Source organism: Pseudovirgaria hyperparasitica (assembly GCF_010093815.1).
Source record: "Pseudovirgaria hyperparasitica strain CBS 121739 unplaced genomic scaffold EJ05scaffold_12, whole genome shotgun sequence".
Classification (NCBI taxonomy): domain Eukaryota; kingdom Fungi; phylum Ascomycota; class Dothideomycetes; order Acrospermales; family Acrospermaceae; genus Pseudovirgaria; species Pseudovirgaria hyperparasitica.
The window spans coordinates 256,987-281,757 of NW_022985560.1; the positions used below are offsets into that span (position 1 = coordinate 256,987).

Sequence of the window (24,771 nt, forward strand, 5' to 3'; positions counted from 1 at the left end):
ATAGACTTACATACGAAGGAAGCTACTCTGCATCACTCGGCAACTCCTCTAGCAAAGTGAATCGATTCTATAATTAAGAATTCTTTAGTACGTGATCTTGTGTAATTGACCCAAGCGACCAAGATAATGTGGAGGTTGAAGGTGCCTACAGCTCAGGACGAAGCTTGAGTTGGACCTCCGGCCAGTGACGTCGGCCCGCTAAAAACATAGATCGCGGCTCCAACGCTGCGAAGCTCATACCTTATGAGGTCGCATTTGTTTTGACAGAGTTAGCGAACCTTGTTTTTAGGGCGATACTGTTTACAGTCCTCGATATGTTATAGCACGAACAAAGATCCTGGATCTCAGAAGCAATCATGAATGAAGACGCACACGAACATGGGTCAGCCGTGCGTCGCAGCAGTTCGCTGCAACGACGACGAAGCAGCGACGCATATAGAAGAAGATCAATCATGAGCGAGTGAGTGGTTGAGGTCGACTCACTATTGCGATACTGATCGAACATAGAGCTAGCTTCATGGAAGATGTCGAGATGGCACAAGACGAGGTCCGCATACCGTATGTTACCCTGACTTGTGTCCCATACTGATAAGGTGCTAGATCTTCTCAGGACCTATGTCTGAAAGCGTTCCCATGAGCGTGTCTTCCTTCGCGCACCGAACTCGAGCTCGGGCAGACTCTACCATTAGCCAAACGAGCTTTGCCTTCTACGACGATGACGACGAACAAGGCTCAGAGATAACGGAGGAAGATGTCTTTGAGGAGGAAGAGAATGGTGATCTGAATGGCAATATGGAAGACTTTGATGGCTATGCAGAAGAGGGCGAGGATTTAGAAAACGGCCGCCGCCCACATTCGATTCGGCGCAAATCGTCGAACTACTCGAAGCACTCCAGACGGTCCTCCGGATCAGCGCGCGCGCCATTATTACGATTGCATTCCCGGACGAGTATTGAATCGGGCGATGGGTGGAGAGATGGGAGAGTGAGCCAAAAGATCTACATTGTTACGGAGGATCTCACGATAGTCGTTGCTGGGTTCCAGACTTCCATGATCGGATTCGCCATCTACGTCACGATGTGTATATGCACAGGTGGCCTAGCATGGCTTCTATTTCGTTGGCTACCAAGGTGGTATGTTAAGATCACGGGCTCACCGACTTCATTGAGAGATTGTGACTGGGTTGTCGTTGAAAATCAATGGGGCGAGATGCAGATAATACAGATCTCACGGGTAGGCTATGATAAGCCGCTATCCACAATATTTGGTGTACAGGATAAAGATCTTCATGGTGACTATCATGAGGATGATGATCCCATGGTAAAAGAGCTACTGACTTTGGACTATCGATACATAAGGTTTTGCTTCAATCCCCTCAGAGACAAGTTCATGCTGGGCACGACTTGGAAGGATCCCTCTTGGACAGAAATCGAGGCTATCCGCGGAGGTCTCGACACTGATGAGAAGGAATACCGCGAGACTTTGTTTGGAAAGAACGTCATAGACATCGAGGAGAAAACTACCGGACAGCTGCTTGTAGACGAGGCCTTCCACCCGTTCTATGTCTTTCAGATCGCCAGTCTGACTCTTTGGTCTTTGGATGAGTACTACTATTACGCAGTGTGTATTTTCGTCATTTCTATCGTGTCCATCACAGCTACACTACTGGAAACCAAAGCGACTATGAGAAGATTGCGCGAAGTATCAAGGTTCGAGTGCGACGTCCGCGTTCTACGAAATGGCTTCTGGCGTTATGTTGAGTCGAGCGAGCTCGTTCCCGGCGACATCTATGAAATCACAGATCCTAATCTGACACAATTCCCATGCGACAGTCTGCTTCTCTCGGGAGACTGCATCGTCAACGAAAGCATGCTTACTGGGGAGTCTGTTCCAGTCTCGAAGATCCCTGCAGTTGATGAGACTTTGGCAGCGTTGAACCTTGGAGCAACGGCCATACCGGCGGACGTTGCTAGACACTTGCTCTTCAGTGGCACGAAAATCATCCGAGCTCGCAGACCACAGGATGACAAGGACGACGAAGCCGCCGCCATCGCCATGGTTGCCAGAACCGGCTTCAACACCACCAAAGGGGCTTTAGTCCGCTCAATGTTGTTCCCGAAACCATCTGGCTTCAAGTTCTACCGTGACTCATTCCGCTACATCTCCGTCATGGGTGGTATTGCTGGCATCGGATTCATTGTATCATTTGTCAATTTTATACACCTCGGCCTAGCATGGCATCTTATCGTGGTTCGAGCATTGGATTTGATTACCATTGTCGTCCCTCCAGCGCTTCCGGCAACTCTCACAATTGGTACTAATTTCGCATTGAGTCGACTCAAGCAGAAGAAAATCTTTTGCATCAGTCCGCAGCGCGTCAATGTTGGCGGGAAGGTTGACGTCGTCTGCTTTGACAAGACTGGAACTTTGACAGAAGACGGTCTCGACGTCTTAGGTGTACGAGTTGCCCAACCTAGCAGGTTTAGTGACATTCTTTCCGAGGCCTCTGATCTATTACCAGGAAATCAGTATGAGCGAGATCCTACCGTGGACTATGACATCAACAAGGCTATATTGTACACAATGACAACTTGCCATTCACTGCGAATGATAGATGGTGAGCTCATTGGCGACCCTCTGGATGTCAAAATGTTCGAATATACCGGCTGGGTCTTCGAAGAAGGCCAGCAGCGGAACGGCAACATTGATGATGACGATCAACACAAACTCTCTCCATCTGTGGCCCGACCACCACCAGGGTCAGAGTACGATATCGATAACAATGAAGGACCTAATCGTACCCCAATTGAGCTCGGCGTCTTGAAAATTTTCGAGTTTGTATCGCAACTCCGACGAGCCAGCGTCATTGTTCGGCAATTCGGGTCACGCGATGGGAGTGTATTCGTCAAGGGTGCACCTGAATGTATGGCCGAGATCTGCAAGCCTGAGAGCTTTCCACCAGACTACGAAGAACTTCTCGGCTACTACACCCACCGTGGGTATCGAGTCATTGCTTGCGCGACTAAGGTGATACCGAAGATGAGCTGGATCAAGGTCCAGAAGATGAAGCGCGATGAAGCAGAATCCGATCTTCAGTTCCTAGGTTTTATCATATTCGAAAACAAGCTCAAGCCCACGACAGCGGGCGTCCTTGATGAGCTGACCAATGCTGGAATCCGCAAGGTCATGTGCACCGGAGACAACATCCTTACTGCCATCAGTGTCGGCCGTGAATGTAACCTCATCGATAGGACTGCTCACTGCTTCGTACCACATTTTGTCGAAGGCAACTCGGGGACTCCGCTGGCTAAGCTAAGTTGGGAGAGTGTTGACAATCCTATCTACACGTTAGATGAACACACCCTCAAGCCACTCCCACCGCCTGCAGAGACTGATGCTTCGCTACCATACGATATCACGAATCTGAGGAACTACTCGGTCGCTGTGAGTGGCGACGTGTTCCGATGGATCATTGATTACGCCTCCGAGAAAGTACTCCGCGAGATGCTTGTGTGTGGGCAAGTCTTCGCACGCATGTCCCCCGACGAGAAACACGAACTTGTCGAGAAGCTCCAAAGTATCGATTACTGTGTCAGCTTCTGTGGAGATGGTGCAAATGACTGTGGTGCCCTGAAGGCTGCAGATGTGGGCATTTCCCTCTCGGAAGCTGAGGCATCGGTCGCGGCACCATTCACCAGCAGAGTCTTTGACATTTCGTGCGTCCCTCAGGTCATTCGCGAGGGTCGTGCTGCACTGGTTACGAGCTTTAGCTGCTTCAAATACATGTCTTTGTATTCCGCCATTCAATTCACGTCCGTCAGCTTTCTATACGCAAGCGCATCCAATCTCGGCGATTTCCAGTTTCTATTCATCGACTTATTACTCATTCTGCCAATTGCGATATTTATGGGTTGGACAGGACCGTACTGGGAGTTGTCTCGCAAACGCCCAACTGCGTCGCTCGTGAGCCGTAAAGTCTTGACACCACTCGTCGGGCAAATCGTCATCACCATCTTCATTCAGGCTGTCGGGTTCTATTTCGTGCAGCGGCAGCCGTGGTACCAACCTCCTATTCTGGACAAGAACCACTCGAACTCGAAGAATTCCCAAAATACGACTCTTTTTCTCCTTTCGTGCTATCAGTACATCCTATTCTCAGTTGTGCTTAGCGTCGGCCCGCCGTTTAGGCAGAGTATGGCTCGCAATTGTTTGTCTTCTCCTACACCCATAATGTTAGGTGTTTGCTAACAGTCTTTAGTACCTTTCGTCATAACAATAGTTGTAACGATGCTTATTGCATCTTACATGCTATTCGATCCAGCCCACTGGCTATACAAGCTGATGGAGCTTACAGATATGTCGCTACAGTTTCAGCTCTTCATTCTTGCATTAGGATTGGGAAACTTTTGCCTTGCGTATGTGGGTGAGAAATATGTCTTCCCAAATATCGCAAAGGCGATTGGAAAGACGAAGCAGAAGATGAATCCGAAATGGAGGAAGCAGAGGAAGCAGTATAAATTGATAGCAGAGGGGCAGACGTGAGAGGGGTCCTGCGATACACAGTGGAATGAAGGGTTGAGGAGGATGTATATATGAATGCTGACATGTTTATTGTACATATTGAGTTTACTATACAGTAGAAATTGGATCGTACATAGCAACAAGTACGTATCATGTGGCGCGAGTTGAGACCGACGGCATTTCCGGATGGTCCTGGAAGTATGCTGCGGCCGTTCTTGAACCGCCTAAACCAGAAGGATCAGGCTCACATAACGTCGATCTTGTACTTTACAATTCAGACCATGTTAGCTCTCGTTACGACGTGCATGGTAGTATGTAGTGATGTATAAGGATTATCATGAAGACCTCCCTCTCTATATACATGTGGCTAGCGTGCCTATACCGTCGACCAGCGATCACTTCGTAACCGGAATCTTACACCCCAAATTCTCCCACTGCGGCCCATCGATCGCCTTCAACGCCGCAGCCAACGCCTCCACAGTCGGCGTGACAATGCCATTCAGACTACTGGGAATCGGACCTGCAATCAGTTGATAGAATAAACAGGCAAAGTCACTCGGCCCCGTGCCGGTGAAGTTGCCGCCCTTGATGTAAGGCGGGAAGTCCAGCCCGACAAACTGCCCGTTGACGTTGCCCCCGAAGCCCACCGGGTACTGCGTGTACAGCTTGAAGGTCTGCGCTGCGACATCGAGGAAGGTGTAGGGCGTGGCGCGCGTCGTCCAGTTGTCGGGGATGCGCTCTGGGATATGGCTCCAGGAGCCGTCGCGCTCTTTCTTTGCTCCGAAGCTGTGCGTGTTAGTGGGAGGAATTCCAACGAGCGTGATTGCAGGAATGGAAAGGAGGGGACGACTTACAATGCGGCAGTGTTCGCGAGCGTGGGTCTGTAGTCCTCGGTGCCGCTGGGGAACATCTCGTAGACGAACGAGGCGGCGCCATGGGTGAAGATGGCGAGAGGACCAAAGGAAAACTGTGGGTTGCGTGTGCGGCTGTCGACGTAGCGGTTGTAGCGCACTTTCGCCATGCCGTAGGCGTCGAAATAGCCGCCTGTCGTGTTGACCATCTGGCCGAACAGCGTGCCGTTGAAGCTGAAGTTGTCGCCGTTGCCGAGGAAGTAGTCGTTGCGCGTGAGCGAGGTGTCACTGTTGGGTGGGCCTTTGTTTAGATTTCTTGCCTTTGAGAGGGAGGATATGGGGTACTTACGCCTCGAATTTGTTGTGCCCATCGAGACCCGGTTGGCTGCCGGTCAGGGCCGGGTTGACGGAAGTTCGAGTTGTGGCGTCACAGCCGATAGAGAGCTTGGAGGTGACGAGATCACCATCAGCGATGTAGATGGAGATAGCAGCGAGGAAGTTGGCGAGGTCGTAGCCCATGTTGTAGGCATTCTGTACGGCATCGATGAGTTCGGTATATTTAGTAATACCATCACGAGCAATGAAACCATCTGCTCGATTGTTAGACCAGCATACCTGGGGAGATAGGGCACGGCAGCGAAACTTCAGTCTTGTAACATTTCAAGCATCGTCTTTCCTGAAGCATCACCAGACTAATGCACCTCGTGCCGCCGAAAGGAGTACGTACGATTTGCAGCAGCGTTCAAGCCAGGACATGGCCCACGAATATCCGTCGACTTCGGGGCAATGTACTTGTGGTCTTCGTCACCGATCGCTGGAACGAGGTAGCCTCCGAGCCCCCTTCCAGGAAGACCGTTTTTGGCATAATTATACGGACTAGATCGATCAGCAATCACGTTACTGGGTCTTTTGCACCGATGTGCTCACAATTTGTCATTGACCGGGACCGCGTCCTTGTGGTCCGGATTGAACGGACAAGTATCCGCACCTCCGGGTTGACCGGGTGCCGGAGTCTGGTCTCAAGTCAGCTTTCTAAGTCGGATTTCCAAAATTGCTTTCTTGACTATACCTGCTGCCTCTTCAAAAGGTAATGATCCACGCCTGGTTGCTCTGCAACAAACGCCCAACCGGCACTCAGCCCAACCAACGACGAGATCGCAAAGACTGCCTTCATTTTTTCGAAAGTTCTCTTCCTGTTGGCGGTATGACCAGCTCTGATCGGCGCATGGATAGCATTTAAGGTCATTGATTTTTCCTCATGTTCAGCCACGTCCAGAAAGTTTCCTTAGCATTCGCCTCGGTACACGTTTATTATAGTGTAGCCATGTGAATATAAATGGCATCTTGGGGACGCTTGGGGTATAACGGTCTGCGCTGGTCGCACGTTCATAAGACCGTATTATGCCATATTGGGATATAAGTGTATGTGCTAGCGTGGTACTGGACGGGAGCTCCCATGTGGCGTGGGTAATCCCTTGAGATGTCATTGGTCAGCTCTGTCTCAGATGTAGACGACCGAGGCTGCGAGGAGCTTGGCGTGGGATTATGGAATCGCGTAGTAATCAGTGATGTGTATGTAGTAGAGGTTTGGTAGCTGATACGAAACGTCTCGCGCGGGGTAAACGTCTCAAGCAGATACGGACTGCTGCAATGGTGTTGTGGTGTATGCAAGCAGGAGTTTTTGATGTGAAGCAAGGTGCTGAACTACTGCCTGAGGCGAAGTCGTTCCTCGCCTTGACAACCCCTTTTCGAGGTCTGCATCGAACGGACGCGACGATCATGACACAATGGGACCAGGATCATTAGTGGTAACCGTGGGAAAAGCAGCTCACGAACTGATGCTACTTGCATTGGGTGCATCCCAGATATACAGTCAAGAGGAGGCACAGGTTCATGGTCATGATCACCCTACGAAAGGCACGTCCATTTCGGATGTGTGATCCATATAAGCTTCCTTTAGTTCAAGGTCAAACTCCAATACCCAAAAAACAATCTAAACTCCGAGTAGCAGATCTTTCCAGTATTCTCTCACTCATACCGGTAACAGAGGCCACCTGCAGTCGTGCTCATCATATCCCTAACAGGGATCTGAGGGCCGACATCGCCGTAATCCAGAATATCATCCAGCGTAGCCTCAGCACTGGGCGGACCTGCGTATTGTCAGCTACTGGCACGTACCGTCACTATTTCATACAAAGCAAACTTACGATTGAACCAAGTCAGCGTCCCCGCCAATCCGTTCTTCCTCGCTTCCCAATCTTGCCCTTGCCATAACGCCCAGATAAGGTCCAACCAGCCATGCAGGAAGACGAACTCCGGTGCCAGTGGACTAACGTAGAAATCAAGCACAGCGCCTCCGACTGCCGCATGCATAGCGCCATGCGGCCCATCCGGGCTCTCGACATACGGTCTAAACGCCGCAATATCTGGCTGCGCTAGAGTCTCTGTGATATTAGCCCAGCTCAGGAAGCGCGTCGTCTGGCCAGGCATAAAGTCGCGGGTCAGACAGCGCGGGTTGTAGTTGCGTCCCATCGGGTCATTAGGAGGCGGATTTCCGGGAGTTACGGGGCCAATGGAGATGTTGAATACGTTTGCGGCAAAGGGACCTGTGGTCACGCAGCCACCACCCGTACCAGGCGGGATCGTGAACTCAGCGGGCGGATTGCCGTCGTTGGCATCGATGCGGAAGACCTTGGGGGGCGGGTTGGCAAGGTGCTCGCCGTTGCCGCCGAGGGATGTGGAGCTGCCGTCAAAGAGAGCTGAGCCTGCAATATCGTTCTCCCAGCGCGGAATGTCCCAGTAGGGCTGGTATCCGGTGTACGAGCATTCTTCACGCAGGGCGCGTTCCCAGACATGGAGGAAGCCACGGTGGAATGGGAGGAAGAGACCCTACTAAGTGTTAGTTGTGAGTCTGTCAAGCTGAGGTTTCCGGATATACTCACGTTGGCATGAGAGCGTAGGACGACGTTAGCATGCGATGAGGCGAAATCGTCCATCCGATTCCGGTTGCCAGGATGCAATGCCGGATCGGCGCGGGATGGGGCAGAGTGTAGGCATAGGACGGCGTCGATATAGGCCTTACGTTCTTTCTTGGAGAGTTTGTCCCTAGGGAGAGAGTGTTAGAGAGTGGGTGGGACCCGACAAAGGTTATGCATACCATGATTTACGAACGGCTATGTTCTTCTCCGTGCATTTCCCAGAAGGAAGAGTTGACTTGACACTGCGAAGATATGTCTTTTGGATATCTTTATACTCTGCTGGAGGGTCAATACCCCGAGAGCAGACCGGAGTACACAGAAGCACCGCGACAGTGGCCACAAAGGATATAAGGTTCTTCATAGCGAGTGTAGTCTTAGGCTTTGAGTCTCGAGGGAGGGTTGAGAAGCATGACCACAAATGCCATGATTGTCGAGGTACCTTGGTCCTTCATATAGTCGTAGCTACGCCGACTCCCAGGACTCCTCTTGCGACATCCTGATCTGACCTTAAATTTGGACATGACTGACGACACACTATGCCAAGGCGCAACGTATGATCAAGTGAGCTCACCCTCCAGTCAATAGTCTTCGAAAAAAGTCTTAATTCACGAACGCAGAGGCCCAATGCTGGCCTCGCCAAGCTGGTAATTGCGCAAGCCAGTAGTTTGTATAGGGGCATGATTAGTTCCCGGGCCGAACACTGATCTCCTCATGGGTCTAATCTCCCCAAAAACTAGTGATGATGGCCTCATGGTTCGAGAGCAACCGCTGCTCGCCAAGTACTCGGCATGAGGCTCAGACTCCACGTACCGGCTTCTTCTATGCATGTCAAGCCTTGGTCCTATGTATAGCATGACCAGTAGCGAGTACGCGGAAGTAAACGCAATGGTTATCTTATGACGAGCTTCTTCTCTCCGGCACGGCTCGCGTCCGTATGGGGAAGGCCCTTGCTTTCCGAAATCCGAGCAGTATCAAAGTGCGGGGTATTAATATAAAGGAGGGTCATGCCATCAAAAATCGCAGCTTCGTTTCAACGTCATCGAAAGGGCAAACCATATCCGCCGTGTTTCCAATAAAGTTTTACCAAGGTCTCGGTGTACTCTTAGGTGTTTCCTTTGTTTGTTAGCCAAGTTATGTTGGGGGTGAATGTAGAGATACAAGAGTGGAAGACAACGAGTGTAGAGTTGCAACAAACGTCTTAAGCCCGAGGAAGTCACTTCATAGAGTACAATGAAAGCGTAGTCTCCATGAACTAGACGGTGTAAAGAGGAGCACAACGGGGCACATGAAGATAGAAAGTGCTAGCTAATATCTAGCCCAGCCTTCTACCATTCTTATTGCTGCAAGAAAGACGGATCCTGACCATGTCTACAACACAGCCATGTAGTCGTGTATGTCACCAGAGGCACCCTTGTCAAAGTCCATCACGCGTGGTTAACGGCTGTACACTCACTTCCATCTTACCTTTCTTCACGACCGATTCTCTTGTACTCTCACCTCCATACCCTTCATACTTCCCTCTCTTCTCCATTCCCCTATTTCTCTCATGAATGCCTCGCTACCGCCAGTGTATGTCGCTCCCCTAGCACCCTTTGCACGCTCCCCTGCACTCTTGGGTCGATCCGCCGCACCCTCACCATTGAGATACCCAGGTGTGCAGCCCACCACGGCGCCAAGCAAACTTGCGCCTTTCGCGATTCTATTACCCCATTCCAGCACACCTTGCTCCGAAGGCTCAAGCGCAACCTTGGCGCCACCTGAGCGGCGCAGTGCGGATTGAATCATGTACACGCAGTGCTCGGATAGACAGTCTGTAGTGTATGTATAGTTCACGGCGTTGGCCGCCTGCAGAGGCCCAGCGAAGAACACGTTTGGGATATGACGGGAGATGACACCGTGCAGCGTGGCCACGCCAGAATCGAATGTGTCGCGCATGCTGACACCGTTGCGACCAATGAGTTGCATGCCGCCTGCACGTGTGGCTGGATCTATCATGCCAGTCGGATTGAAGCCTGTACTCCAGATGATGACATCGACGTCAATCTCCTTACCATTGACAAGGAGGCCGGATGCAGATGCGCCCTCAATACTCTTACCATTCGTATATACAAGAGTAACATTAGACTGATTGAACGAGTCCAAGTATTCATCGTGGAAGCAGGGGCGCTTGCACCAGCCTGCATACCATGGCTTGAGAAGATCTGCGGTTTTTGAGTCCCTGACAATAGTATCGAGACGGCGCCTGATCTTTTCCTGGCGTGCAATGTCGATCTCGTGGAGTAGCTCGATGTAATCACCGAGCTTTTCACGGCTGCCATCAAAGCCCTTGCCCGGATGTCCGGTACCAAGAACGGCACAATAAGTGTTAAAGCGTGTCCATTCGTCGTTGACCATGTTGACCGAAGGCAGCGGATCTTCTTTGTTCGTGAAGGCATTGAAGTTGGCCTGACGCTCGCGTTGCCAGCCTGGGTGAGTAGCTACATCTTTGGCGTAGGTCCGTGGATCGATGGCCTTATTATCACGAGCATCAACAGCGGCAGGAGTACGCTGAATGACGTATAAGTGTTTGGCATATTTGGCGAGATGCGGTACTGCCTGGACAGCTGTCGCACCCGTGCCGACAATTGCGACTTTCTTATCTTGCAGTTTGAACAGGTCATAGTTACCCTTACCTGGAGCGCCGCCAGTGATACTATAGTCCCAGCGTGCCGTGTGGAACGAGTCTCCCCCAAAGCTATCAATGCCAGGAACAGCGGGTAGCTTTGGTCGATCTAGGACACCAGCCGCCATGATCACAAAGTCTGCTTTAAAGTGAACTTCACGATCCCCTGTTTGGCCCGATTGCTTTTGCGTCACGGTGACATTGTACTCTTTGTTCTCCTCATCCCATTGCATGAATCGAGCCTGAGTCTGGAAGCTGGCGACCGATGGAAGCGAGTAATGCTCAGCAAGAGAGTTGAGATATCCCCGGATCTCTTCACCACTTGCATAACGATCTTTCGGCGTATAGTTCAGGTCTTCTAGAACTGGTAGATATATAGATGCTTCGAGATCGCACATGATGCCAGGATAGCGATTCCAGTACCAGCTCCCGCCGAATCCACCGGCAGTATCAATCATGTGAATATCTCCCACCTTGAAGCCACCCTTGATGAGATTCCTGGCATAGAGAAGACCAGATATACCTGTTCCCACGATGAGAAATCTGCAGCGCTCTGGGAATGCCGCACCGAAGTTCGGTCTGACTGGATCTATCCAGGGGTCTTCTGCGAACCTTGAAAGATGTTGTGAGCTGGCTGGATCCAGATACTGTGCGAAACCACCGAGGCGCTTGGCACGCTCTTCGCGATATCGTTGACGAGCGCGAAGCTTGTCTTCCACATGGATATTGGAATCTATAATCGCCTTCGGCTTGGACGGGTCGATACCAACTATACCGAGCGTGGCACCCTGCTCACCCTCTGCAAGGGGAGATCGAGGCGAGTACGCTCTCTTCAGATGGTCAACATCGAGATGAATGCCCCGGTTGGGCTGTGCGACTTGTGCTGACATATGGGAGAGATGTGCTGATGGCGCAAAGGTGGTGGAACTGCCTTGCTGGGTGTTGAAGCCAAAGATAATATGAGTCCGAGGCTGGATATGCTGTGTATCAGAGATATACTTATGTGTAGGTGGAGCCAATGGGCACAGATGCAGAGTATATAGATGCGCAGCGCTGATAGTGCATTGCGCCGGCGTTCATATCGCCCCGCGCCAGTAAGTAGTAGTCAACAGTCTACATTATGGGCGATGTAGAATGCAACGGTGCGATAGGAGGAAGGGGTTTTGGGTATCCATCGTCGTGAGGGCAGTTTCCTCCGACCAGGGCAAGTCTTATTTTTCGTATTCGACCAGGCCAGTGATTTGCTCGTATGGTGCGGGGCTAGCGAGGCCGGATGTTGAGTGACCTGCATATGTACAACCCTACAGGCGTAAGGATTCGGTTATCAACCGTGTTCTTTGATCCTTTAACGTCCAGAGATGGTCGTTAGCAACTGTCGAGCAGACACAGGCACCGGCCTGACCCGAGGTATGGGTATCGAACGAGGCACGATTGCGCATTTCTAGTGCGCCATTAACGATATCATCACCGCTACGGCAGATGGAGCGGTACGCATTCAAGGCGGCCCGCCGCGTCCCTAGACATATATTTTGGGTTTTGCAAACTGCACGTATCGAGTTTTCGGTTTCGTATTTGGGTGCTCCTGGCTTGGGCGGACCTGTGATCCATCGGCTGTACAAGCGAGTCACCAGCGGCGTATATGTGCGGCGCAACGAGTGGAGCTCCGCATATTAAGTTGACGATACGGGTAATTGGCCATTTGTAATGTTGTTTGCTGCTGATGTCCCGAGTATCGGAGGCTACGAGTTGGTACTTTCTGTGTTGTTTTCAGTATTGCATTTTGATTATGGGGGCGACCCTCGCCGCTTCGATCAGACAGATAGACGTTCTGGCTTTGACTAGCATACGCTTTGAGTAAGCGGAGTTATGTGATACACCACATGGACCATGGTCTACCGAGAACACTTGATAGGATCCGAGCATGGTTGAAAGTATGTATGTTAATTATCATTACGAAGTTGGACTAGACATGGGAAAGCCGGAGACGTCGACATCTTGGTTCTGCCGGTGCCCCGCCCGGTGCCCCTTACCCCTTGCCCCTTGTTCCCTCTGCGCTAAACTAATATACATGTATCCGCTTAGCTGGTCTTATAACGATACCACATGTTCTTGGAAGAGCGCCGCGCCGTATGCGTCCTGCATGACACGAGAGACGTCTCCGGTAGACTTCGAGAAAATCGTCCGAAGATCTGCTCAGCTGCACGTGACCAAGTGCTTTGGCCCCACTTTTCAAGCCGATCCGATTTCCAGGCCGATTCTCGTCATCAGTGGAAAAGCAAAGAGAAGCCAAAGCATACCACATCCTCAGTCCTCGGGCCCTATCTCTAGGTATCTGCCGTCATCACAGACTGTGCACTGAGTCTCGCCAGTGTCATAGTGAAGCGAAGTGTTCCTTGCTGGTGCATCAGACAACCAGCATCAGTCCCGAAGTCGTCGCACTGCAGTGCGAGAATGTCCCAGATGCTTGCTCCGTCCATTCCTATAATATCAACCGCGTGCGTTTTCATCGATTCATCATTTCGGCCTCGCACAGAGAAGTCATGAGTCCCACCAAAGAAGATGAAACACCTGGAACCTCACAGTCGAACTTTGTCTGGGTCGACTCGAGCTCGCTCCATCGTGAAAAGCCGCAGGCGATAAAGAAAGTGATCTGGTCGCGAGCTGCTGCACATAGCCATAAAGTCGCACCTCGAACACGCAAGAAGCCCGAGAAGTCAAAGACAAACAAAACGACAACGAAGACGACAACCAAAGTCCAGAGCAAGACTGTCAAGGGGATAAATAAGGTACATTTAGCCAAGATATTTGCAGGGCAAGGCTGACATGCAAAGCCCCGTGTCAAATCAAGTGGCACGTCAAACCCAAAGGATCGCTACAAGACTACTGATGCAAGTTCCGAAAAGAGGAAAGCTCAAGTCGGCGAGCTGTTGGTTAGGCAGCCGTTACCATTACCGCTTCTGATGAATGCCAGTGCGAGAGATCCATTTGCGTACACGCCAGCCATCCAATCGCGGCGTGAGTGGCTTACAGATTTTTGGTATAATCATGTTATACCGAAGAGTAGCCACCCGATTAAGGTTCCTATGGAACAGCTTTCGGTATACGTTCGATGGTGTAGGCAACTGGACCTTACAGAACCAGCACTGTATTACTCTTCTCTGTTCATGGCTTCTGGGATCCCCGTGGCAGAGGGCAAATTGCCAGTTTCTGAAGCACTCTACTTCAGGTCACTTGCTGTTCACTCTTTGAATGAAGCTTTGAACGACCCTGATCGTCGCTGTAGTACAGCTGTCATCCTTGCCGTGGGACAGCTGGCCGTGCATGAGCATGTATATGGAGACAGACAGCTCGCCCAGAGAGTCCACCATGATGCACATCGAAAGTACTGTAACCACAAATCGCTTCTGCACCAGTAGCTAACTGTTCTGCAGGATGATACTAATGCGAGGTGGGATAGAGGCCTTACAAATGCCTCCAGCGGCCGTGCAGCTTTTCCGATGGGGCCACGCTCTTCTGATGACCCCACTTGATGATCTATTTGGAAACTCAGTGAAGAATTTGCCCCAATATAGCATCCAAGAAGCACTCAGTGTAGTTGAGCATTGTTCCCCGAGACGGAGCAACCACCCAGGCTACGGCTCGGGGAAATGAGCGGTCTGCCAGACATAAGACGTAGTGAGAGTGTTGATGGGGTTTGACTTGTGTTGCAAAACGTTCTCGAGAGATTGATCGCATAGCTCATCGAGCTTGTTTGTTATTACAGAAGTGAACCGAGCGGCAAGAAAACTTGATCATCTACACTATTCGTGTGTAGACATTGACTCATACCGTCATATGACTATTCCGGTAGTCTCTTCGAAAGAAAAAGTCCAGGTAGCAATAAGAAGAAGTAAAGTGAGAGAGAACCCTTGCATTTTATACTCAGTTTATACTGATGCTGTTCTGTCTTTGGTGCAGATCATTCCTTCTTGTGGGCAATGCAAACATTCCGCTGCGCACGAAGAATGACGCTTATACTCGCACGGGCCCGGCCCCTATATTAAGCATCCATAAACCGTAAGCCGGAACTGTCGATTGGTAACTGTGGCGGTATTATCCAAGGCTTCGAAAGCCACCCGGCGTGGCAGCTAATGTTATTCGTGCGGGCATCCGCGAACCCGTGCCAATAGTGGAAAGGCGGACTTGTAATGGCTGTTCAGCCGTTGACCACAGGCCAAATGCAGCAACCGTCGATTTTTATTTTTATGCTCTACATTGTTACACACGGTTTTTTTATAAGTATATATACACTACCTTACTACACATTGACCTACCTGGTGTAAGACCTGGCCAATCTCTATTTAGATTGATATCTTTGGGTCCTCAAAACAAACCCCAATTCACCGTGGCCGTCTGACCCCAGCGTCACCGTAGAAATGATGGCAATCACCATGATCCTCACACTCCTCCTCAGCACCCTCTCCATGACCGTAAACGCCATACCGACCAAACCCCTTGCCCCAAGACAACAAGTCGGCGTCTATCCCGCCCCAGGCTCCAACAACTACGCCTGCCGCGCCACACACGCAAACCCAGTCGTCTTCCTGCACGGTCTCGGCGCTACCAAGGACGAGGACCTAAATGTGCTCCAAACACATATGCAGCAGCGCGGATTCTGCACCTACGCCCTCACATACGGCGACTACCCGGCGTTCCCCTTCGTCGGCGGCCTGCAGCCCATCGCACAGTCATCCCAGGAGATCGCAGCATTCATAAGGACCGTCGCGCAGAAGACAGGCGCCGCGAAAGTCGACATCGTCGGTCATTCCGAAGGCGCGTTTCAGGCCTTGTACACGGCCAAGTTTGGTGGACTGGCGGGCTTGGTGGGGAGTGTAGTTGCGCTTGCGCCGCCGACGCACGGTACCGATTTTGGGAATTTGTATGATCTGGCGTATGTTGGTGGCAAGCTCACGCGTGAGCTTGTGGGGACGATTCTGAAGACGGTTGGGTGTGCGGCGTGTGATGATCTGGGGCCGGATGGAGCTGCGATTGCGCGGCTGAATGATGGAACGCCGATTGCGCAGGATGGTGTCGAATATACGATTATCATCTCGACAAAGGATGGCTTGGTAACGCCGTATAACACATCGAGGGTGGACGAGCCGGGAGTCAACAATGTTGTTGTGCAAGACTTTTGTCCTGATGATCCGGTTGGACATATTGGGATGGCGTATGATACGTGGATTTGGAGTGTGGTTATTAACGCGCTAGAGCCATCGGTGCCTAGAACGGCGTGCACGAAGGGCATGCCGTATCGCCGTTGATATGAATTCTATTATTTGAGGCTTGTTTGTCCTACTTATGCAAGTCGCACGTTTCAGCCTCATTTGCAGATAGAGGTTCCGGCCTTGGAACTTCGTGTTATCTCCATGTGCCTTACGTGTGTTGAGCATGACTGACGTAGAATATAAGACGCAAGAGAGGAGACAGGAGTAGAGGAACTTCTCTAGAGCCAAGAAGCGATTAACCGAGATGGCCCATGTAGAGATTGGCTGAAATGAGGGAAAGCGATGAGGTAATTGAAAGCCTCACTCCTTCTCTGGTATGTGAGAACAGCTTAATTATGCTGACCCCCTGATGTTAGAGAAGAGCTACAGATGCGTTTGCTGTGATTGTTCATATGCCCTGATGCAAGAGGTGCAAGGCAAGGTGCAGTACTAGAACAGATCCTACACATTTGCACTGTAATTTGGATGTGACGTTCCTGGCTGAGCCAAAATCGCATGCTTGTGGTACTGTTCATGATCACTTCTTCAAAAGCAAATCTCATCAGATCACAATCAGAGAGCTGAAGATGAGCCTCACCTCGTTGGAAGAATATAAAGAGCGACATCGAGACCAAGAGCAGTGGTTATATTGCGACGGTGCTTGAGCGTTACGAGATGGTCATACTTCGTAGTAAAGATTTGGTTTAGTGACAGCTGCTTCGCTCAGACACTTCGGGTATCGTACAGCTAATCATCGCCCAATCTCTCTCCTCAACCGCGCCTCCGCAGTCTGTGGTCCAGGCTCCGGCCAAGTCTCAACGGCGTCCTCGACCTCTTGTAAAAACGTCGTGCTATTGTGAATCGTTGTCCCACCGATGACAACACGAACTCCAGGGCTGCTTGCATTGACCTGGGCTACCATCTTTGCCTCCTCATATGTTGTACCTCCAACCATGAAGATGACAATGTCTTGTGGCTTATCGCGGGTCATCCCTCCGCCCTCAACGAAAGGATAGATATTCTCTCGCAGGCGTCCTTTGATTAAATCCTGCAATATCGTTTCGAGACGCGGCGAGTGTTGTGTATAGACATTCTCGACACCTTTTAATCCCTTGAAGCGATCTCGCGCTCCAGAGAACAACGACGAGGACTGAAATAAATCGGGAAGACCGGATCCTCCCGTTGCTGCGATATTTTGTAGAGAGTTGTGGTAGGTGAGGAGCTTGGAAATGACGGCTATACGTTGTTTCGAGAGGTTCCCGGCGACAGAGAGGAGGTCTAGAAGCATCGGTGTTGAATTAGAAGGGTGTTTAACATAGCGTAAAGCATAGATTGCCGTCAAACGAAGTTTGTTGTCGGGGGGTATCGTGGGATTTTGGATGAGACTTTGTAAGGTCTTTAGGTCGTTGTTGTGGTTGTCATTACAGGCTAAACTTTGCTCCAGCTCGCTGACGTCCAGGAGATTATCCACGCCAACCCGCCGGGACAGCTCACCGACGAGCGTGACATGTTTTGTTACATTTCCCGAAAGTTTTCGGAATTCCGGATAATCTTCGATGAATCGCTTCATATCCGCTATTGAGTCAAGTTTGTGGTTACCTTGACTTTTCGATGCGAATTGTTCTACGTAGTCTTTTGCATTCTGCCCTAGGTCTCCGAAGTTGAGATACATGTTCTTCTTGAAGAACGGGTCCTGATCTTGCGCGAGGACAATTTCCTGTCCATGTTAGGAAGCCCAGTAGTACGCTATTTCAGACTTACGTTGAGTTCTGGTCGTATATCGGGAACATCGGCCAGGCTCACCCTACCGTTATGTATGCCCATGAGCTCGTGAACCATTGCCTGGTACGTCCATTGTGTTAACAACGGTGTTACTGGATCATCTCTGCGATCCACTATCAAAAGTATTGGTGGTGTATCAGTCTTCCTGAAGTCAAAGAGCTGATCTTCTTGAGTCATGTTGTAGCGCACTTCAGTGGCCAATTTCTTCGACAGAGGACTGTTCTTCTGATATCGAATCAGAGGTTTCTTCTTGAGCGACAATAACAAGGCCAGCACGCCTTCGGTAGATCGTTGTAGAGTGTCCGTGTTCCACTGATCTGGAGAGCTAGACCATATTCTATTCATGGGATAGGCGATGTTGAGCGAGAAAAGATCCGGGTTTATGACGAGAAAGTCGGCGAAATACTCTTGCACAGCTCGGACAACCTCGTGATCGTCTGCTTCGGCCAATCGTTCCAAGGCTGACTTCTTGATTATATTACTGAAATCTACACGATTCAGCATGGTGAGTGCGCATGGCAGCAGTTCTGATGCGTACAAATGTGATATTCGCCATACTTTGGCTCTCGCAGCTCTTCTATCAATGCTTGTATAGAGCCCGAGGAAGGGCGGACAAAGCATAGACAGCGCAGATGGCGCATCTTCTCACGATTCTGGTTCTCGAGTCGACTGGACTTGTCAGGTGTCATGCGCCATGTGTATTGTAGGAAGAGACGATTTACTCGGTCAGATACACCTCATGATTGAGAAGTGCGGATTGAGTTGTCGCGGTCGAGACGATGGACACCTGCGAACATGTCAGCATCAACATTAGTAAATAGATTACGAGCGACAAACCCACAGTCTCATTGTCTAACAAAAGTATCTTCATCTTCGCGCCCGCGGTGCCGGTTGCGCTGTCTCCAACCGACACCATTTTCGTGATGTAGCTAGAGACGGCCTGGACGATATCCATGATGCTGGTTGCCTACGCTTGTGAACTGTGAGCGGAATGGGCCAACTGGACTTCGGTCGAGCGTTAGTGTTGAAAAATGTTGTTCTTGACTATGACAGAGATGTATGCCTCTTGCAGGCGCTGAGGTTGAATGCAGTGCTAACCTTCGAACATTAGAAGGGTCCAAGCTCCCGCGATCTACCTGCGTTAGTGTGGGGTGAGTGGGGCCTTTTACCCATCTGTAGCACATGGATGCAGTACCTAAATGAATTCCAGGAACTGCTCTGCTCCTAGACTGAACAACCTATATTATATCCATGCTTGATTAAACGAGCCTCCGATCACCAACAGTCGTGAAGCTCAGGTTCCATGGTTTGCACACCGGTCACAGTACTCGCGATATATCTTAAGTAGTCATCATAGTCTTGTCATTACTAAGTATATTTTATTTTTTGCCTTTCTGGTCCATCAGTTCTACCCCTGTCCTAACCACGCCTATGACTGCGCCCGTTTGTACTGTCTCATTCCCGCCGCCGCTTAATCTATATTCAATTTCGGACAGACCCTCTATCCAGGCGACTCTAGTTTGAGGCGGTACTTCCCACTTCGACAAGTCATCGCCTAGCGCGGTCAAGATGTCGGCAAGTGCTAGACCTTTGTTCGCCTTTAGTCGACTGATCTTCAGCAGACAGGCTTTCACATCTGAAGTATTCAGTAGAAGCTCCCTTATTGATTTTATGTCTTCGGGATGCGGCGCGGCAATACAGTCGTATATCGTAGTCTCGGTGATGAGATCTCTTTCGATAGTCTTGGGGTCCGGTTTGGGTTCTCCGGGGGCTCGTAGGGGCGTACTGCTCGCATGACATGCTTGAAGTACATTCAAGGCCCTTCGCATGTCTCCTTTACTCAGTCGGACAAGGCTTTCTACGGCTGGTGCTTCGATCCTGATGTCCTCTTCATCTATAACCTTGTCCACTAGCCGCCGAATATCTGGCTCTTTCAGGGGGCTGAAGCGAAACCTGGTACATCGCGACAGGAGCGCGGGGGACAGCTTGTGCGTGTAATTGGCAATGATGCAGAATCGAGTGTTCGCAGTGTATTTCTCCATGATTCGTCTTAGAGCCATCTGGGCTGTTGAGGTCATGGCGTCGGCCTCATCGAGAATGATGAGCTTGTAGGAGGCTATCGCGGACGAATGACTCGAGGCGGTCATTGAGAATATCTGTTTTGTGCTACTGAAAGTCTTGATTTGCTCCCTGTTCCAGTGATTAGCTGATGTCCCATGCAAGCGTTGGAACTCATACCTAACAACGTCGATACCTCTATCGTCACTGGCGTTGAGTTCTAGCACCATCTGCCTCATATTCTTGTTGCCATATATTCGTCGTGCTAAGGCTAGAACTGTGGAAGTCTTGCCAGTACCAGGGGGACCGTAAAGAAGAAGGTGAGGGAGTCGCTGACCTCAATTAGCATGGAAAGATTGGTCGAGGAAAGCTCGTACGTTGGAGTCGACGAATTTATTGATCGTAGTCAGAATATCTTGGTGACCCGAGACATCGTCCAGGGTGTTTGGTCGGTATTTCTCAACCCTGTATCTATTAGTCTCGATGTGTTAGGTCTTACCCAGACACATACCATGGTAGAGAGTCCTCGGCCTCGACGGGCAAGTTAGCGGCACTCCGCTTTCCCTTCACTGCGCTGCCAGAGCTGAACTCGATGTCGCCTTTGCTCGCGGGCGCATCAATGTCCATGTCATCCTCGTAGTCCGACATACTGGAGTGAGAGTCGAAGTAGGTACTGTGAAAACAACAGTGGTTGTGCAGTTGGGCGCAGGACCGCCTACATTTCGCAATGAGGTTGACGCGACCGGCACGCGTCTGGCCAAAGTGTCTGTCTAACCTGATTTGGACTAGTAGACCACTCTTTCTATTGATGCAAATCGCCTTGCAGCACTTTCTTCCAGTGTCATTTAGGCAGTCGAAGTAGCAGCACATTGTTAGTCTCGGATGAGAGACAATGGTGTTGATACACATTGCGCCTAGACAAAGTTCAATTCAGGATCTTGGTCTTTGTTCATGGCGAATACAATGTGTATGGATTAGCACGAGCGTAAGACGAAGATAAAAGTGACGTCTTTGACTACGCAGATTACCTGGACCAAAATCTTCTCGGCATTCTCAGCAGCATCATACTTATTGACCATCACGAGCACCATTCATCCCGTCTTCGAACACCTAATCTAAACCTCATCTCGTCGGACAATGGAAAGTCAACCTGACCAAAACACTTACCACGCCCCTTCCGCATGCAGTCACACATACAGCTTGGTGGACTATGAGGAAAAGGACGACGACAGGGCGCAGTGGCGTACATATAACAAACGTGTACAGTCGCCACAATCATGCGTGGCACTGCTTCTGGCGGTATTGCTGTGTATCAGCGTTGGTGGAAATCTGATCCTGCTGCAGCGATTAAATGCTTGTCAGGTCATGATCGGACAATAATAAGAGTAGAAGTTGTCGCAGTGATGGGACGAGTAGTCGAAGAATGGGGAGACTGATAGCATTCTGTCTGTTTGGCTGCGAAAGTGGTACTTGATTCATGAACTGTCCTCTGATATACCATCAGATTATGCATATAATCAATCTATTGATCCTTCAAGGCTGCAGGACCTGTCTACTATGGGCTGGTTTGTGCGGGCACAACAAGCATGACTGGTTGCAAGAAAGACACATCCATGTAACAGACCGGCAGAACACTGCTTGTAATTCGATTATCGGTGTTCATTGCCTGATCATGAACCTAGGAGAACTCAGAAGCTCAAATGTGCTGTTGGGACCCTGTTGAAACAACATGATGCCATAAGCTGAAGAAAAGACTCGTATCATCTGCATCAAAGGAGGGATCCGATCTTCCACGTTTCGAAACGTCGTTTAGCGATGAAACGTCGCAAGAAGTCTCAAGAAGTAAATAAGCATGAGTAAGACCAACAGCATCAACAAAAGTAAGCTCGTACGGACCGGGCCACTAAGCAGGACAAGCCCCGATTTTAAGGAGTGACCGATCTTCGTCGGGAAGAGATCGTTCGGGAACAATTACAGCCACAGCCACATTCACTTTCTCCGATTGCGGGGATGGTGCACTAGCCACAATCGGAAGAACAGCACAACGCTAAAGCTACTAAAGCGCCTCGGATGCCTCCACTGCCGTGTCTTCCATTATTAAACCTCATCCTCATCATCGTCGTATTAATTCTCCTAATGACGCCCTTTGACGCGTTCTTTTAGCTTGACTTAGCTTTCCGTCTGCTGCCCACTCGTCGGGCCCTGTATTTCTAACGACACATTCCTGCAACTTGTCCTCTTCCATAACCCACCCGACTGTATATCACCTTTCATAGACCACACTTCGTCTGTGCTTTGGCAAAGCAACATATCAACCAGGTCACTCATTCTGCGGCTCCTCGACTCGCGCATACGGAAGAGCTTAGGATGATGGACTCCACGTCCCCGGAAGCAAAGGCCACTCGCAAGCGGGTCTTGCGCGTGCTCTTCATATCACTCCTACTCGATCTCGTACGACCATCCATGTCATTCACTTCCCTGCTCCCAGTCCAAGCACGAGCTAATCCAAGACTTTTTTTTTTATCTCGCAGATCTCCTTCACCTTCATTCTCCCGCTCTTCCCCAAACTCCTCGAGTTCTACCGCGAGACCGAGACGTCCGCCGGCTCCACGTCCGTCCTCAACTCGGTCCTGGACGCCCTCAATACGTACAAGAACTCGTTTGCAAAGCCGATATCTTCGCGCTATGACATTGTGCTTCTGGGCGGCGCGCTCGGCTCGCTGTTCTCCTTCCTGCAGGCAATCGCCTCGCCCATCATCGGCCGGCTGAGCGACAAATATGGTCGCCGCACGGCGCTGCTCTGGAGCATGTGCGGCAACATTGCCTCGGTGGCGCTGTGGGTGGCGGCGACGGATTTCCGCACCTTTCTGGCAAGCAGAGTGGTCGGTGGCCTGAGCGAGGGCAACGTCCAGCTTGCCCTGGCGATTGCAACGGACATCAGCGACGAGACGCAGCGCGGCGCGACAATGGCACTGGTGGGAGCATGCTTCAGCATCGCATTCACATTCGGGCCGGCGCTAGGGGCATGGCTCTCGAACATCACGACCGTCGCGGCGAACCCCTTTGCGACCGCCGCGGGCTTCAGCCTCTTCCTCATCGTCACCGAAACAATCTACCTATACCACAGCCTCCCGGAAACGCTCCCGATCGTCGTCGCCAGCAGCAGCAGCAGCAAAGAGCGCAAAGACGACGACGACGACGACGACAAAACCAACAACAAAAACCCCACGGCAAACGGCCCAACCACAAACCCGCGCCCCCTCCTCGTCCGCACAAACTCCCACCTCCTCCTCAACTTCACCCACTTCTTCTTCATCCTCTTCTTCTCCGGCATGGAATTCTCCCTCCCCTTCATGACCTACGACCTCTTCAGCTACGCCGCCAAGGACTCGGGCAAACTGCTCGGCTTCATCGGCCTCGTGGCCTCGGTGCTCCAGGGCGCCGTCACGCGCCGCATGCACCCACTCCGCGTCGTCCAGCTCGGCGTCGTCAGCGCAAGCATCGCCTTCTTCATGCTCGGCCGCGTCGCCTCCGAGCGCGCCCTCTACGCCGCCGCCGCCTTGCTCGCCGTCACCAGCGCCACCGTCGTCACCGGCCTGAACAGTCTAAGCAGCTTCGAGGCCCAGGCCGGCGAGCGCGGCGCGAAGCTAGGCAATCACCGCAGCTTCGGTACGTTGTTCTTTGTTTCTCTCCCCTCCCTTTTTCGCGCCCACAATCCCCCCTCCCACCGCATACACACACAGAAACACAAGCTAACATGATGCTATAAAAATAGGCCAAATCGGCCGCTCCATCGGACCCTTGCTCTTCTGCTCCCTCTACTGGTGGGCCGGCCGCGAGACGGCATACAGCATCGGCGGCGCCGGCATGGTCGCCGTCTGCGCCGTCGTCTTTGGCGGGCTCAAAGTGCCCCCCGGCACCGAAACGGTCAGTGTGAGGGGAACGAAGAAGAAGGCGGCAACGGGGGCGGGGGTCAAGGGGGTAAATGGGTCGGGCAAGAAGATGCAATGAAGATGAAGATGAAGATGATGATATAGACAGGAACGCTTTTGGGGTTTGGGGTTTGGGGTGGAGGGGGGATTCCTTCTTCTTCTTCTTCTTCTTCTTCTTCTTGTATTGTATTGTACTGTATGTGATTGTGTGTTGTTGTTGTTGTTGTTGTCGTTGTATACGTAGACCTGTCTTGTAAATGTAATGCATCGTATACGTGGACGTGGACGTGGACGTGTATCATATCTTGTCATGTCGTATCGTATCGTATTGCAATGCATTGTAATGCATGATTTCTATTGTTGTCAAAGTTGTAGGAGAAAGAATAATGCCGCCAGTCTGTTCTACCCTCCTTATGTGTTCAATACTATATATACACCTACACACGCTGTGTAATAAGAATAAGATTTACGCCCAAAGAAGCTTGGCGTCGAATCTGTGTATGTGTTACCCTTACCCTCCTATACCTACCTTATAATCGATTACCCGTGCCTCATCCCTCCACGGATCAAACTACAGCTACACAACACGATAGGGAAGGACGAACCGACGTATCATAGACAGGCCAGCAGCAGCAGCAGCAGCAGCAGTAGTAGTAGTAGTAGTAGTAGTAGTAGTAGTAGTAGTAGTAGTAGTAGTAGTAGTAGTAGTAGTAGTAGTAGTAGTAGTAGTAGTAGTAGTAG

At 50.9% G+C, this 24,771-nt stretch overlaps 9 protein-coding genes across 9 annotated transcripts; 4 read left to right on the forward strand and 5 right to left on the reverse strand.

Moving 5' to 3' along the window:
* The first annotated feature begins 206 nt into the window (after nucleotides 1-206).
* EJ05DRAFT_467292 (uncharacterized protein) lies at nucleotides 207-4,799 on the forward strand. Its single transcript, XM_033742839.1, has 4 exons — nucleotides 207-460; nucleotides 508-547; nucleotides 601-4,207; nucleotides 4,259-4,799. Exons 1-4 carry the CDS (start codon nucleotides 357-359, stop codon nucleotides 4,540-4,542), a joined length of 4,035 nt encoding a protein of 1,344 aa, XP_033598321.1. The 5' UTR covers nucleotides 207-356; the 3' UTR covers nucleotides 4,543-4,799.
* Nucleotides 4,800-4,916: 117 nt separating this feature from the next.
* Nucleotides 4,917-6,546, reverse strand: EJ05DRAFT_502346 (secreted chloroperoxidase; the record flags this gene model as incomplete). The annotated part of the gene is made up of 6 exons (XM_033747238.1): nucleotides 4,917-5,307; nucleotides 5,376-5,660; nucleotides 5,722-5,962; nucleotides 6,100-6,248; nucleotides 6,300-6,385; nucleotides 6,442-6,546. The coding sequence occupies 6 exons, from the start codon at nucleotides 6,544-6,546 to the stop codon at nucleotides 4,917-4,919; spliced, it is 1,257 nt and encodes a 418-aa protein (XP_033598322.1).
* Nucleotides 6,547-7,276: 730 nt separating this feature from the next.
* EJ05DRAFT_80658 (Di-copper centre-containing protein) lies at nucleotides 7,277-8,833 on the reverse strand. Its single transcript, XM_033749984.1, has 4 exons — nucleotides 8,530-8,833; nucleotides 8,315-8,477; nucleotides 7,580-8,261; nucleotides 7,277-7,522 (listed from the first exon to the last, which is right to left on the reverse strand). The coding sequence occupies exons 1-4, from the start codon at nucleotides 8,709-8,711 to the stop codon at nucleotides 7,401-7,403; spliced, it is 1,149 nt and encodes a 382-aa protein (XP_033598323.1). The 5' UTR covers nucleotides 8,712-8,833; the 3' UTR covers nucleotides 7,277-7,400.
* Nucleotides 8,834-9,342: 509 nt separating this feature from the next.
* On the reverse strand, nucleotides 9,343-12,196 carry EJ05DRAFT_80890 (FAD/NAD(P)-binding domain-containing protein). The gene is made up of 2 exons (XM_033749986.1): nucleotides 9,804-12,196; nucleotides 9,343-9,463 (listed from the first exon to the last, which is right to left on the reverse strand). Exon 1 carries the CDS (start codon nucleotides 11,900-11,902, stop codon nucleotides 9,821-9,823), a length of 2,082 nt encoding a protein of 693 aa, XP_033598324.1. The 5' UTR covers nucleotides 11,903-12,196; the 3' UTR covers nucleotides 9,343-9,463; nucleotides 9,804-9,820.
* Nucleotides 12,197-13,083: 887 nt separating this feature from the next.
* Nucleotides 13,084-15,040, forward strand: EJ05DRAFT_477937 (uncharacterized protein). The gene is made up of 3 exons (XM_033744345.1): nucleotides 13,084-13,798; nucleotides 13,844-14,394; nucleotides 14,444-15,040. The coding sequence occupies exons 1-3, from the start codon at nucleotides 13,553-13,555 to the stop codon at nucleotides 14,661-14,663; spliced, it is 1,017 nt and encodes a 338-aa protein (XP_033598325.1). The 5' UTR covers nucleotides 13,084-13,552; the 3' UTR covers nucleotides 14,664-15,040.
* Nucleotides 15,041-15,475: 435 nt separating this feature from the next.
* Nucleotides 15,476-16,315, forward strand: EJ05DRAFT_441552 (alpha/beta-hydrolase; the record flags this gene model as incomplete). Its single annotated transcript, XM_033741995.1, has 1 exon — nucleotides 15,476-16,315. One exon carries the CDS (start codon nucleotides 15,476-15,478, stop codon nucleotides 16,313-16,315), a length of 840 nt encoding a protein of 279 aa, XP_033598326.1.
* A 694-nt stretch (nucleotides 16,316-17,009) lies between these two features.
* On the reverse strand, nucleotides 17,010-18,995 carry EJ05DRAFT_502351 (Sec1-like protein; the record flags this gene model as incomplete). The annotated part of the gene is made up of 5 exons (XM_033747239.1): nucleotides 17,010-17,975; nucleotides 18,020-18,528; nucleotides 18,579-18,709; nucleotides 18,763-18,827; nucleotides 18,882-18,995. The coding sequence occupies 5 exons, from the start codon at nucleotides 18,993-18,995 to the stop codon at nucleotides 17,010-17,012; spliced, it is 1,785 nt and encodes a 594-aa protein (XP_033598327.1).
* A 424-nt stretch (nucleotides 18,996-19,419) lies between these two features.
* On the reverse strand, nucleotides 19,420-20,746 carry EJ05DRAFT_487709 (P-loop containing nucleoside triphosphate hydrolase protein; the record flags this gene model as incomplete). Its single annotated transcript, XM_033745632.1, has 4 exons — nucleotides 19,420-20,230; nucleotides 20,279-20,430; nucleotides 20,476-20,563; nucleotides 20,610-20,746. The coding sequence occupies 4 exons, from the start codon at nucleotides 20,744-20,746 to the stop codon at nucleotides 19,420-19,422; spliced, it is 1,188 nt and encodes a 395-aa protein (XP_033598328.1).
* A 1,430-nt stretch (nucleotides 20,747-22,176) lies between these two features.
* Nucleotides 22,177-24,143, forward strand: EJ05DRAFT_512466 (MFS general substrate transporter). Its single transcript, XM_033748339.1, has 3 exons — nucleotides 22,177-22,549; nucleotides 22,630-23,767; nucleotides 23,874-24,143. The coding sequence occupies exons 1-3, from the start codon at nucleotides 22,466-22,468 to the stop codon at nucleotides 24,107-24,109; spliced, it is 1,458 nt and encodes a 485-aa protein (XP_033598329.1). The 5' UTR covers nucleotides 22,177-22,465; the 3' UTR covers nucleotides 24,110-24,143.
* The last annotated feature ends 628 nt before the right edge of the window (nucleotides 24,144-24,771 follow it).

What these genes read in the sequence shown, in the direction of transcription:
- EJ05DRAFT_467292 (XM_033742839.1), top strand. Translation starts at nt 357, where the DNA reads ATGAATGAAGACGCACACGAACATGGGTCAGCCGTGCGTCGCAGCAGT. An exon ending in TCGAGATGGCACAAGACGAG is followed by an intron (nt 548 to 600) that starts GTCCGCATACCG and finishes ATAAGGTGCTAG; the next exon opens with ATCTTCTCAGGACCTATGTC. An exon ending in GCAGAGTATGGCTCGCAATT is followed by an intron (nt 4,208 to 4,258) that starts GTTTGTCTTCTC and finishes AACAGTCTTTAG; the next exon opens with TACCTTTCGTCATAACAATA.
- EJ05DRAFT_80658 (XM_033749984.1), bottom strand. Translation starts at nt 8,711, where the DNA reads ATGAAGAACCTTATATCCTTTGTGGCCACTGTCGCGGTGCTTCTGTGT. An exon ending in ATAGCCGTTCGTAAATCATG is followed by an intron (nt 8,478 to 8,529) that starts GTATGCATAACC and finishes CTCTCTCCCTAG; the next exon opens with GGACAAACTCTCCAAGAAAG. An exon ending in GACGCTGACTTGGTTCAATC is followed by an intron (nt 7,523 to 7,579) that starts GTAAGTTTGCTT and finishes GACAATACGCAG; the next exon opens with GTCCGCCCAGTGCTGAGGCT.
- EJ05DRAFT_80890 (XM_033749986.1), bottom strand. Translation starts at nt 11,902, where the DNA reads ATGTCAGCACAAGTCGCACAGCCCAACCGGGGCATTCATCTCGATGTT.
- EJ05DRAFT_477937 (XM_033744345.1), top strand. Translation starts at nt 13,553, where the DNA reads ATGAGTCCCACCAAAGAAGATGAAACACCTGGAACCTCACAGTCGAAC. An exon ending in CTGTCAAGGGGATAAATAAG is followed by an intron (nt 13,799 to 13,843) that starts GTACATTTAGCC and finishes TGACATGCAAAG; the next exon opens with CCCCGTGTCAAATCAAGTGG. An exon ending in CACCATGATGCACATCGAAA is followed by an intron (nt 14,395 to 14,443) that starts GTACTGTAACCA and finishes ACTGTTCTGCAG; the next exon opens with GATGATACTAATGCGAGGTG.
- EJ05DRAFT_512466 (XM_033748339.1), top strand. Translation starts at nt 22,466, where the DNA reads ATGATGGACTCCACGTCCCCGGAAGCAAAGGCCACTCGCAAGCGGGTC. An exon ending in TATCACTCCTACTCGATCTC is followed by an intron (nt 22,550 to 22,629) that starts GTACGACCATCC and finishes TTTATCTCGCAG; the next exon opens with ATCTCCTTCACCTTCATTCT. An exon ending in AGGCAATCACCGCAGCTTCG is followed by an intron (nt 23,768 to 23,873) that starts GTACGTTGTTCT and finishes CTATAAAAATAG; the next exon opens with GCCAAATCGGCCGCTCCATC.